The sequence below is a fragment of the Prionailurus viverrinus genome, chromosome C2, assembly GCF_022837055.1.
Source record: "Prionailurus viverrinus isolate Anna chromosome C2, UM_Priviv_1.0, whole genome shotgun sequence".
NCBI classification, from domain to species: Eukaryota; Metazoa; Chordata; class Mammalia; order Carnivora; family Felidae; genus Prionailurus; species Prionailurus viverrinus.
Genome location: NC_062569.1, coordinates 18,277,022 through 18,291,191, shown reverse-complemented (window position 1 = coordinate 18,291,191; position 14,170 = coordinate 18,277,022). Strand labels below are relative to the sequence as shown.

At 39.9% G+C, this 14,170-nt stretch overlaps 1 protein-coding gene across 6 annotated transcripts in view; it reads right to left on the bottom strand.

The window, feature by feature from the left end:
* Positions 1-902: 902 nt before the first annotated feature.
* Positions 903-14,170, bottom strand: part of THRB (thyroid hormone receptor beta) — a 388,679-nt gene continuing 375,411 nt past the window's right edge. For all 6 annotated transcript variants that reach the window (XM_047874360.1, XM_047874362.1, XM_047874359.1 and 3 more), the window contains 2 exons: positions 13,082-13,340; positions 903-5,728 (listed from right to left, as the gene is read on the bottom strand). In XM_047874360.1, coding sequence (XP_047730316.1) covers positions 5,487-5,728; positions 13,082-13,340 — 501 coding nt within the window. In that variant the 3' untranslated portion in view covers positions 903-5,486. The remainder of the gene's footprint in view (positions 5,729-13,081; positions 13,341-14,170) is intronic.

Here is a 14,170-nt window from a genome sequence, read left to right as displayed (position 1 = left end):
ATCATCCTTGACCCAGCTGTCAGTCCATAGTGTAGACAGGACTGATCATCTTTTCCCCCACCCACTTCCAGGATTTTAGAGGACAAAGCTAATTAGCATATATGTCTTCCTCAGCACAGTGATTGGCTCAGGAATGGCATTTGATTGGATTTGGGACAATGAGGGTCAGGCTCAGGATTTTTACTGGAACTGCTAGGGAAAAGAAACACTATTTCTGTTGGTTTGAAGATTTATGGCTAATTTTGGAGGTAATGCAGGCCACCATAAGATAAAAGGCTGTGTGAGCAGGAAATCTACATGGAGGATATTTCTATAGAGGAAAATCTACACAGAGATATGAAAAGGGGTATCTCCTGACAATACTGATTGAGCACTCAGATCCAGCCATGCCTGAAGCCTGAAGTTTTCAGATACAGTAAATAAATTCCATTTATGCTTAAGCCAGTTTGATTTAGCTTTTTGGTACTCATCATAGACATAGTCCTAATTAACATGTGTTCAGAGTAATGGGGATAGAGATCTATGTTGATAGCTGAGATTAGTATAATTCCATTAATAATATTTTGGAACATTTTGAGGTAAGATGAATGAATATAGTCCTTGAGCTGCAAAAATTTATTTCTTCCCTCCTTACACCATCTTTGTGGCCCCTTCAGAAAAGGCACTCCCCCATCTTCTCCCTCCTACCTCCATGCCCTCCTCCCAAGGAAATTTGTTTTTTCTAGTAGGTGCTTATGAAATAAATGCCCTTATATCCCTGTTTTCCTCCCTTTGGAAGCAGCTGAGGTTGAGAAGAGCAGGCAACCCTGTGTCTATTTAGAAAATAATATTTAAAGAAAGAGACAGGCACGTATATCGTTGTAAGCTTTTTCTTTTTTTCTTTTTTAGAATTGAAGCTTATGAGTTTATCTATGCCCACTATATTCATAATTACAATTTAATATCTGCATACAAAAGCTATGTAAAAATTCATTTTTCCCAAATATACAAATTTTCTTTTTGGATAGTTTAAAACATTTTGATCACAGATTTTAACAGAGTTTTAGGCTGAAAAAAATATTACCAACCTAGCAATATCACTTAACACTGTTTGCAAAACACATTATCTTTCAATGACTGTAAATCTTTTCCTATTCTGTAGCATTTTTCTGATTCTCAGGGCATGAAAACATTATGGGGGGGGGGCAGGAAATGTGTTTTCTCTGGAGAAAGCATAGAGAAATAACTTGGCTGTATAATCAAATGAAAAATGCCAAGTTAATTAGGAAGAACCAAAATAAAGGAGTAATGTCAGTTCATTTATGCCCTTACATCTTTTATATCAATAATACCTGTGTAATTAAATAAAGTGTCTTTTGTCTTACATTGTGCTCCGTAATTTACATGAGTATTGTCTGCATCCTGAGGAGGACAGATTTATATTTGATTGTCTTGTGCATAAGGTGGGTCAGCTTTAACTGTGCAACAGAAAGCCACAAACAGCGTTTTACCTGCACGATATTGCTCTTGAAGGCGGCATTAATTAATGTGGAAACACACTAGAAATGCACACTTTTTGCGTTTGCAAACATTTATACAGCACAGTAAAAATTCTGTGATAAGGCCAAACCTTTTTTCCCCCTAGTCTGGTTTTTTTTTGTGTGTGTGTGTTTTTAATTTTTTTTTTTTTTTTTTAAAGATTAAAGTAAAATGTTTCAATTGTAAAAAATACACACCGGGCAAATCCTTACCTGGATAATAAATATCTACATCACAGTACAATAAAATTTCTTCTCTATAAAATTTAAATATGGATTATAGTCTATCACTATCAAAAGAAACACTATGCTAATATTTCCATATTATTAAAATAACAGGAAAAATTACAAGCTTATTTTAGAACCTGATGCCGTAGCTGTTGGAAAGGGCAAAGAGATTCAAATGTCTGTAAGCACTCTCCTTCTGGAGAATAACTGCGGCTTGGTTATTCACTTAAATTCCGTTTGTGAAAAAGGTTTAGCCTTACAAACGCTGGCTACATTTCAAAAACCATAAGACCGATTTCATAATTTATGACTCATGCATCAGAAGGTCAATATGACACGAATAGGTTAGAGTTCCATAGAAGAAAAGTGTATCACTGACAATGACATGCTTTGAGGGTGCTCAGCAGTTCCATGGAGGCTGAGTCTGTTGGGGGCTTAGTGTGGTGGAGGGGCCAAGACTTAGGCACCTGTCCACAGAAGAGCAATTGAGAATGGCGTTGCTGGAGCAGAGCCGAGCCTGGCGGTCCACTCCGATGACTGACGACCGCACTGCCAACGGAAGAGGTGTCGTGTAGGGCACGGGTGAAGGGGGGGTATCACTGGGCTGAGGCATCAACACGGCAAGCACGTCATTGAGGACCGAGGCTCATTTGACTAGAAAAAGCTCTGAGGCAGCACGTAGTGTGTTCAGCAGAATCATAAAGAAGAAAAGATCTTATTTTTTTTTCACTATTTCTGGAAATACTGCACATCTAAATTGAAGAGTAAAGTACACTTGAGGATTACAAACACACACACACGACCACCCACCCACACACACACCCCACACCACTCATCCCCCCGAAATTAAATGATTCATAAATAAGAATCCCAGTTATACAGATGTGTTCTCCTTCACTGGGATGTCTCCCCTCCGTGAGGGGTTTCAATCCGGTTCACACTTGATTTGAAAGCCCGGACAATATAAGAAAAAATGTTTAAAAAAAAATCCAGAGTAAATCCCTCCTGATTGAGTTTTATGAGATGGAGTCTTGAGATGCACTAAGTACCTCAACCAGTTACAGAAGAAATGAATCATTTTGACCCCAGGGTCATGATCCTTAGAGTCCTTACAGCCTTTCCCTTCAAACTGAAGTACTTTAAGGAGCGTCCTGCTCAACATAAAGTATTCAGCCTTCAACAAGAGTTTCAGATCAGTAGTTTGCCTTTTTAAGGCAATCATTTTAGGAACTGAGGATCAAACATAAATTTACTTGGAGCTAGCTGGATTACTGTAGATACACTGTCCCATTTGGCCAATGCCCAGCCATGGTTAATCCCCAAAGCATTCAGATTTAGCCTTAGACCTGGCTCTGTACTTGTATTTGAGTCTGGGTGTATCTCATATACTTCAGAATCTCTTTCAAACAAATTGAGGAAGCTGTCCCCAGAGGGCTTGATGCCCAAGGGGTCTGTGAACCCTCCAGTACCCTTCCTACTTGCCTTCCTCCCATTCCCTTCTGAGAGAAAACTTGCCCCTCACCACAGAGCTTCTCAGAGTTACCCTGGAGCATAGAAGGTGATTCAGCATTGTTTCAAAGAGTACTTCTCCAAGGAGAGTCAACAGAGGGAGCTGAATTGCTAACACAGCGAGGGCTTCAGGAGACTGGCTAGAGACTGGCTTAGAGAAAACAAAACAAAACAAAACAGTCTGTAGATGAAGACAAACTTTATCTTCCCCCACTTCCTTTCTTTGCTTGTCTTGTTTCCTCTTCCTGGGAAGCCAGTAGCTTTCACACATTAAACATATATTTTTCCTTCCAGATTATTCCCAGTCACACTAAGGTTTTTCAGTGCTGTTCCTCTCCTTTTTCCAAGGCCATCCTGCTTTTCTCTACATACTTGATGAGTAGTATGTCAAATTTGTATTTTGACTCAATACCAAATATGCATTCCCTAACTGTTAAAGGGCCATAATTTCTAATAAAGCTAAAAATTTGAATTATGAAAGAAACCATCAAAAAGGAATAGATTTTTCCCCCCAGAAATCAGTACACTAGTAAGGATGGGAAGGATTTTAAAGTTCATGACTTTCTCTCAGCTGAGAAAACCAAGACCCAAGGTTACAAAACCACCAGTTTGACAGAGCACAAACTAGAACTCAGGTGTCCTGACTTCTGGGCAAGTTAAAAAAGAATTAGTCCACTTGGTTTTCACAGTGACTTGCATTCCTTTGTTTTTTTAGGTAAACCTCACTGATATGGCTTATTTTCCCCAATATTTCCAGGATAAGGCAGTTCAAGGCAGGTAAAGGAATAGTTTGTGTCTACTATGCCAGTGAAGAACAAGATACATTCAGTTGCCTGGGTACATTCTTTGCCCATTTTTTGAAGTTGAAATGATCAGGGATCACCATGGGTTTTCTGGGCACAACCTACTCCAGCATTTGTCATCAGGGAGGAGGGCTAGGTAGGGAACGTGAGTGAGCTTCGTGTATGTGGGCTGCAGGTATTTTCTGTGAGATATCTGTCAGGGCAATGCTGTAAGAGAGGCAGAGTGGGTCGGTGTCCAGACCAGGCTTTGATCAGTGATAGTCAAGCCTGAGAGAGGGAAAAGGGGACTTGGAAACATTTGTGTCTAGAGCAAAGAGCTTGAAGATCTAAGACCAAAAGGAACCATCAGTACATGAAGAGACTCTCAGAACACTGCACTTCCTTCAACTCAGAATGTACCACACTAATCTTGCCTCAGAATTCCTCCAGAACAAGGCTCAAAATTCAGCTTGTTATCTCTCCTTGATTAGAAGATTTAATCCGTAGGGAAATCTGTTGTCAGCTCAGCAAAGATGCAATCAGGATTAAATAACTTCAGGAGTTTGGGAGATGACAGATCAGATGTCATTGAAAAGTGACAACACTCTGTAAATAGGTTTGATTTCTGTGGAAATTTTCTCTGAGCCTAAACTGTAAAGAAGCCTTCCTTACTATGAGGTAAGACTATGTGAATTTTTGGAAACTGTTGAGTCACTGACATTAGTTAAGTAAAGTTTTCTAATTTCTTTGGGCTCACTGAGGAAAATCGTTTCCCTTGTTGGCCTCAGTCAGTCAAATACCTGCATATCTTTGAGTCACACCCTTGTAAAACTTGAATTAAATCATAGGATTATAAAAATTATAGTGAAAGGACAGCTGATTTTTCAGGAACAAATATTCCTATACATTCCAGGTTATGCTGCCAGGAGAGAATGAAGGGTGAGGAAAACAGCGTGCTCTTGAATAGATAAAAATAAGTTCAGATCTTTCCCTAGAAAGCTGAAAGCCACATCTAACCAAAGTTGGTCTGTGCCGTGCTAATTTGAGCCCTGCAAAAATCAGGGCTGGATCAAGATGACCATATTATCTTGGTTTTAAGGCTTCATTAGTCTTCTGCCACGCCATTTTGCTTGCTTGAGTCTCTGACCAGGGACAGATGGGAGCTGGTGATGGCTTGGTGCTGGTGAATTAATGATTGTCCCCACCCCACCTCCACAACTGGAAAACCTTCAAAGCATTCACATCAAAGGACTGGAGAACAAAATGCAATAGTTACAAGTACCCGCATTCAAGGGGCAATTTCATCCATGTCTATGCTAAGGACTACCTCCCTTTACCCCCAGTCTCTCCCAACACAAAGAAACAAAGGAACAAACAAAAAAGAGCTAGGCAATGGAATGAAATGACACCCAGTAGTGCTGTAGGAATTATGAGAATGAAGTCAGTCAGTCTAATCCTCGAACACTTCCAAGAACAATGGGGGAAAGAGTTCCGTGGGGCATTCCACCTTCATGTGCAGGAAGCGGCTGGCATGGCAGGCTCCAATCATCCTCAGGTCTGTCACCTTCATCAGGAGCTTTGGCCAAAAGTGTGTCACATGATGTTTTCGGTAATTGATATAGTGTTCAAAGGCCAGCAGGAAACTATCTTGGTATTTTTCTATTCTTTCAACACAGGCGAGCCCTGGGCGGTCTGAGGGGAAGCAAGAAGATGGATGTTAATTCAGAAATGGAAAGGAGAGGGTTTGCTTTGTCCATTTCAAGCCCTTTAGTGTGAAGTGGACAGATCTGGGGACCTATCAACTCCTAGGAATGAGCATGGATATGACATGAACTCTGGGGCATTAAGAACCAATGGTACCAGGGAAGTGTCATAATTTACATAAAAGGAGTCGATGCTTTGTTGAGATAAATATCTCTGGGTTAGCCACATCACCTCCTTGGTTGGAAATGGCTATGCCTCCCTCATAGGAGAAGCCTCACCTACAGAGTTGAAATATTGTGCATAATAAGGGAAAGATTTTGAGTTTCCACTGGCTTCCTGGCAGAGAGGGGAAGACAAGCATGGACATGCAGAGAAGGGGAGATGTGAGAAGAGATTGGAAACATTGCAGGAGGCCTGAATGCCAAAGGAAGAGTGTCAAATAATAAATTCTCATGAAGACAAAGAAGTACAATCTCCAATTTCAGTTGTTTACCTCCTGTAATGAAGCACTCCTTCCCTTCTCTAATACAGTTAATAAAACTGCTACCTGTAACAGCCTTGTGTTGGGGTGTTTTGGGGAATTAAATGAAAAGAAAAGAAGCTAGCATTTCCCCGTGCGGAGTAAGGAAGAATTACATTGGGAAGTTGGAGTTAGAGGAGACCATGACCATGTAATGACCAAGAAATCTTCCCAAGTCTTGGGAGGACTGCTGGCCGTCCATAATATGTGGGGAGGGGACTCAAGGCAATTTCACACAAAAGATAAAGGGATGTCATGAGAAGGCTAGATGACTGGGGAACATCCAGGCTACAAACACTTAGGTTACAAAAGTGGGTACAGAGGGAAGGTACCTTAACATACTAAAGGCCATGTATGACAAGCCCACAGCTAACATCATATTCAACAGTGAAAGGCTTAAAGCTTTTCCTCTAAGATCAGGAACAAGCAAGGATTCCCACCCTCACCTCTATATTCCACATGGTATTGGAAGTTCTAGTCAGAACAAGTAAGCAAGAAAAAGAGATAAAAGGCATCCAAATTGGAAAGGAAGAAGTAAAACTGTCACTATTTGCAGATGACATGATATTATATAGAGAAAACCAAGAGTTCGCCAAAAAACTGTTAGAATTATAAATAAATTCAGTAAAGTTGCAGGATACAAGATCAATATACAAAAATCTGTTTTCTTTCTATAAGCTAATAATGAATTATCAGGAAGAGAAATGAAGGAACACAAACCCATTTACAATAGCGTCAAAAAGAATGAAATACATAGCAATAAAGTTAACCAGGGAAGTAAAATACCTATACTGTGAATACTGTAAGACATTGATAAAAGAAATGGAAGGAGACACAAATAAATGGAAAGATATTCTGTATGCGTGGATTGGAATAGTTAATATTGTTAAAATGTCCATACTACCCAAAGCTGTCTATAGATTCAGTGCAATCCCTATCAAAATTTCAATGACATTTTTCAATTCCTATTTCACAGAAATAGGACAAACAATCCTAAAATTTGTATGGAGACACAAAAGACCCAGAAAAACCAAAGCATTGTTGAGAAAAAAGAACAAAGCTGGAGGCATCATGCTGTCTGATTTCAAACTATATTACAAAGCTATAGTAATCAAAACAGTATGGTATTGGTATAAAAACAGACACAAAGTTCAATGGAATGGAATAGATAGCCCAGAAATACACTCATTAATATATGGCCAATTAATTTATGACAAAGGAACCAAGAATACACAATGAAGAAAGCATAGTCTCTTTAGTAAATGAGTAAGAAGTAAGAAGAGTAGATAGCCATAAGCAAAAGAATGAAACTAGACTCCTATCTTACACCGTATACAAAAATTAACTCAAAACAGAATAAAGACTTGAATGTAAGACCTAAAATGATACAATTCCTGGAGGAAAACATAGATGGTAAGCTGCTTTACATTAGTCTTGGTGATGATTTTTTTGGATCTGACTCCAACAGCAAAGGCAACAAAGGCAAAAATAAAGTGGGACTACACCAAATGAAAAACCTGCAGAGCAAAGGAAACCATCAACAAAATGAAAAGGAACCTATGGAATGGGAGAAAGTATTTTCAAACCATATATATGATAAGGGGTTAATACCCAAAATATAAAAAGAACCCCTACAACTCAATAGCAAAAAACCCCACAATTGATTAAAAACTGGGCAGAGGATCTGAAGAGACATTTTTCTGAAGAAGACATACAGATGGCCAACAGGCAAATCTAAAGTTCAAGATCACTAATCATCAGGGAAATGCAAATCAAAATTGCAATGAGATATCACTTCACACCTGTTAGAATAGCCATTTATCAAAAAGATGAGAGATAACAAATGTTGTGCACTGTTGCTAGGAAAGCAAATTGGTGCAGCCAGTCTGGAAAACGGTATGGAGTTTCCTCAAAAAAAAAAAAATTAAAAATAGAATTACCATATGATCCAGTAATTCCACTACTGGGTATTTATCCAAAGAAAACAAAGCATGAACTTGGAAAGATATATGTACCTCATGTTCATTGTAGCATTATTTACAATAGCCAAGATATGGAAAGAACCTAAGTGTCCATTGGTGGACAAATGGATATAAAAGATGTGATATAGGTATAGATATAGATATATATAGATATAGATATAGGTATAGGTATAGGCATAGATATAGCTATATCTATCTATCTATCTATCTATCTATCTATATCTCACATCTAATGGAATTCAGCCATAAAAAATGAATGAAATCTTGCCATTTGCAACAACATTGATGGACCCTGAGGACATTATGCTAAGGGAAGTAAGTTAGAGAAAGACAAATACCGTATCATCTTATATGTGAAGTCTAAAAACAAACAAACAAACAAACAAAACCAAGCTCGTAGAAACAGAGCACAGATTGGAGGTTGCCAGAGGGTGTGGGCTGGGCTGGGCTTAATGGGTGAAGGGAGTCTAAACTACAAACTTCTAGTTATAAGATAAGTCATGGAAGTGTAATGTACAGTATGATGACTATAGTTAATGATACTCTATTGCATACTTAAAAGTTGCTTAGAGAGTAGATCTTAAAAGTCCTAATCACAGGAGAGGGGTGCTTGGATAGTTCAGTCAGTTGAGTGTCCAACTATTGACTTTGGCTCAGGTCATGATCTCACAGTTCATGGGATCGAGCCCCATGTTGGGCTCTGTGCTGTTGGTATGGAGCCTACTTGCTATTCTTTCTCTTCCTCTATCTCTCCTGCTCTTCCTCTTCCTGCTCACACACACTCCCTCTCTCAAAATAAATAAATAATCTAAAAAAAAAAAACTGTTAAAAAAAAAGCCTTCATCACAGTAGAAAAAATTTTGTAACCATATATGGGGACAGATGTTATCCAGACTTATTGTGATCATTTGGCAATGTCTACAAATATCAAATCATTGTGTTGTACATCTGAAATGAATACAATGTTATATGTCAATTATAACTCAATAAAAATGTTAAAAAATAGTTTATAAACCAGGATGGATTCCTCATATAGCTCCAGGGAGCCCTACCGCCCTGCTGCCCAGTTCTTTCCAGTTTTCTCTTTGTGGCTCTGATCAAGTAAGTTCACACTTTAAGTGTCCAGTTATTGAAGTATTTGTATTAGTAAAAATCAAAACAGGATTCTGCTTAATCTGAAAGGAAGGCTCAGCACTAATGTCTCAATCCACTTCTGTGTTTAAACAAAATACACGGGCTTTTGGAATCCCCTATTTGGCTTGAAATGCAATTTGTGCATTTTTATTTTGTGTCTTTTGTATTTGATGATGCTGCTTTGTGGATCTCCTCAATCTCTCTCTCTCTCTCTCTCTCACCCCTGTCTTCTCTCTTTCTTTGAGTATGTCAGAAGAATTCTCCACAGGATCCTTTACCTTTTGATCCCAAGTAGAAAAGCAACATAATACTGCTCTGGATGTACTCCTTCAAAGAGAAAAAAATAACCCGGGTTTTGTGGCCTTAAAATTCTGTCCTTTGATAAGAGATAAAGATAAGGTGGTCATGTAATTGACACAGAGAAAATGAATGGACATTTTGATCATGTTCAAGTGGTATTAAGCATGTTTATGAAGGAATATTTTAAAGGTCAAAGAGTGTCTTTAACTCTTTAAGACAGAATTTCTCAAAGCTGTGTCCTTGGGATCATGTCCATTTTAGCTCTCCGCTCATCACTGCAGGACCAAAGAACTTAGTGGTAGCAGCTCCTGGAGAAGGCTTTGTGGAAAAGCCCTAAGATACTGTGTCATTGTAATGCCAGACAAAACAATGGGGCTTAGAAGACAATACTGAGGACGGCTGGAGCCGTGGAGCACAGATATGTAGCTATCATTTGCCAACTGTAAAGTGTCTTGTAATATTTTTCTGGTGTTGGCAGTATTAATGAAAAGTTCCCAGGCCATTAGGGTGGAGAAGATATTTAAAAGGTTTTTAAGTATGTCACGTGGCTCTCCAGCAGTGACAGCATCATCAGAATCAGAGGATGGGGAAGAATTGCCCAGTTAAGTGTTTGACAGGGTTTGGTATCACAATTTTTGCCTTCTCAAATACTCCCTTTATTTACTTTGTTTAACAATCTGTTAAAATTAACTCACTACAGGGGAAACATATTATTCAGTAAATAAAAATCCATTTGCCATACTTAGAAGATAGCTGTAAAAAACAGGGTGTGTGACAGAAACCTTTATTAAACTTATTTATTAATTATTTTTTTAATGTTTATTTATTTTTGAGACAGACAGAGCATGAGCAGGGGCGGGGCAGAGAGAGAGGGAGACACAGAATCCGAAGCAGGCTCCAGGTTTTGAGCTGTCAGTGCAGGTGCCCCACCTTTATTAAACTTTAGCTAAAGATTCTTGCTGAAGACTGAGATCCGCTCTGTTATACAGGGAGGTCAGTAAGTGTTAGGCATTCGGGATAGACTGGCACCAAAATGAATCTCTCTCTTTGCCTTATTTAGAAGGAGATATAACTAGAAAGAAAACTGTAAAAGAAATAGCTTTCTCACTATGTGGCTCAATGTTATTTAAAATTCTTTGTACCACTACAATTTCACTAACAATTACCTTGAATCCCCCTCCAGAATATAATTCCCACTTATTTAGTTCAATTTCCTTATTTTAAGGGACACTGAAACCCAAAGGAAAGGGGTTACCGATTTTCTTTCTTTAAAAATTTTTTTTTTTGTTGACTTATTTTGAGAGAGAGAGGGGGAGAGAGAGAGAGAGAAAGAGAGGGGGAGCATCTGTGAGCAAGTCGGGGAGGGAAAGAGAGAGAGGGAGAGAGAAAGAATCCCAAGCAGGCTCTGAACTGTCAGTATGGAGCTCAGTGTGGGGCTCGACTCACAAACCTCGAGATCATGAGTCAAAATCAAGAGACGGATGCTTAACTGACTGAGACACCCAGGTGCCCCATCCATTTTATTTCTTTAGGACAAAGGGCCTGGGCTTCTCACTGGCTGTTGACTAGAGACTTCCCTCAGCTCCGAGAGGCCACAAGCAGATCCCTGTCATGTGAGCTTTCCCAGCATGGCAGCTTACTTCATCTAGGCAGCAAGGAGAGTCTCTAGGGCAAGCCTGTTAGCCAGAGGGAATCTTTTATAACATAATGTAACCGAATTGCATGGGGGTAACAGTGAATTCATTGTATTCTGTTGAAGCAAGTCACAGGTTCTGTGCACACTCAGTGGGAGGGGATTGTACAAGGGTGTAAACATCAGAAGGTGGGGGTCATGGGGGGCACCCTAGAGCTTGTCCACCACAGCATACAGCAGGGTTTGTTATGCTATTCTTTTCTTGTTTTTTTTTAAAATGTTTATTTATTTATTTGAGAGGGAGAGAGGCAGAGAGAGAAGGAGACAGAGAATCCCAAGAGGGGCTTGGGAATCCTGATGCGGGGCTCAATCCAATGAGCTGTGAGATCATGACTGGAGCCAAAGTCAAGAGTTGGATGCTTAACCTACTGAGCCACCCAGGTGCCCCCATTATGCTATTCTATACTTATGTTTATGTTTGAGACTTTCCATAATAAAAAGATTTTTTTAAAAAAAGTCTGCCATACCTAAATTTTTTGTAGCAAATAAATTTCAAGATGAGCTTCAAAAAAGAAAAAAGGAATTCTACTGAGTTAACTAGGAAGCATGGACTCTATAAAGGGTTCTCATGGTACTTGTGACTGATAATTTACCCATCTATTTAGTCATTTATCCCATAAACATTTTTCAAATTCTGAACACTGGCCTAATTGTAATTAGACATATTTCTGTCTTCAAGAAATAAACAGTCCAGAGGGAGATATGGATAAGTTAAACTGACAGCTGTCATGCAGAGTGACCCTCAGCTTAACTGAGGATGCTCTGAAAATGCACAGGGTGCCTCTGAAACTACCTTCTATTTAAAGACTAGCTTCCTTTGAAGAGTTTGATGTATTTTGCATTTCTTATTTATTATGACATGATCTCTGAAGAAAAAAAAAAGTCTTAGCATTATCATCTACTCTTTGTGGAAGGAGCCTGAGGCCTTGATCATGAGCTCTAGGCAGGTTAGAGCTGGTTGTAGATTCTTTGCCGTTCCTCCCATCTAGAGGTGGGCTCTTGACTCTGGACTGGTGCTGGGCCTTGTTTGGACCAACAGAATGCGGCAGAAGTGATGCTATATGACTTAAACCTGGGACTTAAGACGTCTGCAGTTTCTGCTTTCGTGTGCTTGGAGCTCTCCTTGGAATCCTCTAGCCATGTAGGAGTTCAGCTAGCCTGCCAGTGGAGAGGATGCATGGAGGCCTACAGCTGTGTTTGATGTCTCAGCCCCAACCCCTGCCATCTTGGAAGCTTTAAGCCACTAAATTTTCAGGTAATATGCTATATAGCAATAAACTTAAGCTGTAGCTAAGCCATAAACAAATTTTCCTCAACCAGAACTTAATACAGAATGGTGTAGTCACCATACCCATACCCTGTGTAATAAACCAGAAGGAAGCAGAGTTGGCCAACTACCATAGGTCAGGCTGGGTAGTGTCTGTTGAAGGTGGATCATCTCATAGAGTCTTTAAAAGGACTCATTTGGGTCCTTCTACTACGCTGGGAGATTGCAGGAAGCATCAGATACCTGACACCCTCCTTCAGTTCCCAGTTCATTGGCAAATCCCTAATTGCTGAAAGAGAATAAGCTATGATTTTGCAGCTAAAGCAGCGGTGGGGGCGGCGGCGGGGGGGGGGGGGATGGACTGGAAACCCATCAAGTGATTTGAATTAGCACCAGATAAGCAAAAGCTCTTTTGTTGCCCAATAATGAGTCTGGGAGTACTCACCTGAAGACATCAGGAGGACAGCCTGAAGGAGAGCTACTTCTGTGTCATCCAGGTTGAAAGAAGACAGTGACATGCCCAGGTCAAAGATGGCGTCCGACACCACCCCAAGACCCCCATTCTTCAGCTGGCCCCGCGTCACTGCCATTTCCCCATTCAAGGTTAAAGTCTCACTTTCTGGGTCATAGCGCACAGCAGCGCGAAGGGACATGATCTCCATGCAGCAGCCTTTGAGGAGGATTATCTGGTCTTCACATGGCAGCTGAAAAAAACCAGCCCACGTCAGCAAGAACAAGTGCACAAATGTCAGTAAGGAATAACATGCAGTATTTTAATAGCAACAGGGACAACATCCTGCGATCAATGTCGCTCCTTGCACTCTTTGAGGCTATGGCTTTTCCCTTCCTACTTGGCTGCAGACTTTCAACAACCATTCTTCACACTCCAAATTGGTCACCAACTTTAACCTCTGTAGTTTGCATTTCTTTTGTGATGGATATAGATCTCTAACTGGGATTACGGTCATGTGTGAGATTGTGCTCATAATCCTTACTCTGGAGGTTTGTATCGTAACACCAACTGATAAATGCTTGAGAACACGGTTTATGTTAAACTTACCTAATTTTCTCATAGTTCTAACAAGCCAACAGCAGACTCTACTCTTTAGCTGGATTTGATTTTTGAAGCAAGTTTGCTCCTTGTAGGTCTCTCAAAAGGCACAAAAGGGAAAGGTTGCTTATAGATGCATGTTACCCCTGAGGCCCAGAGATGTAAAAGCTTTGCCCAATTTCTTACTTGACACATCCCCAAAGGCAAGGGAATTAAAAGCAAAAATGAACTAATGGGACCTCATGAAGATAAAAAGCTTCTGCACAACAAAGGAAGCAACCAACAAAACTGAAAGGCAACCAACGGAATGGGAAAAGATATTTGCAAATGACATATCGGACAAAGGGCTAGTATCCAAAATCTATAAAGAGCTCACCAAACTCCACACCCGAAAAACAAGTAACCCAGTGAAGAAATGGGCAGAAGACATGAATAGACACTTCTCTAAAGAAGACATCCAGATGGCCAACAGGCACATGAAAA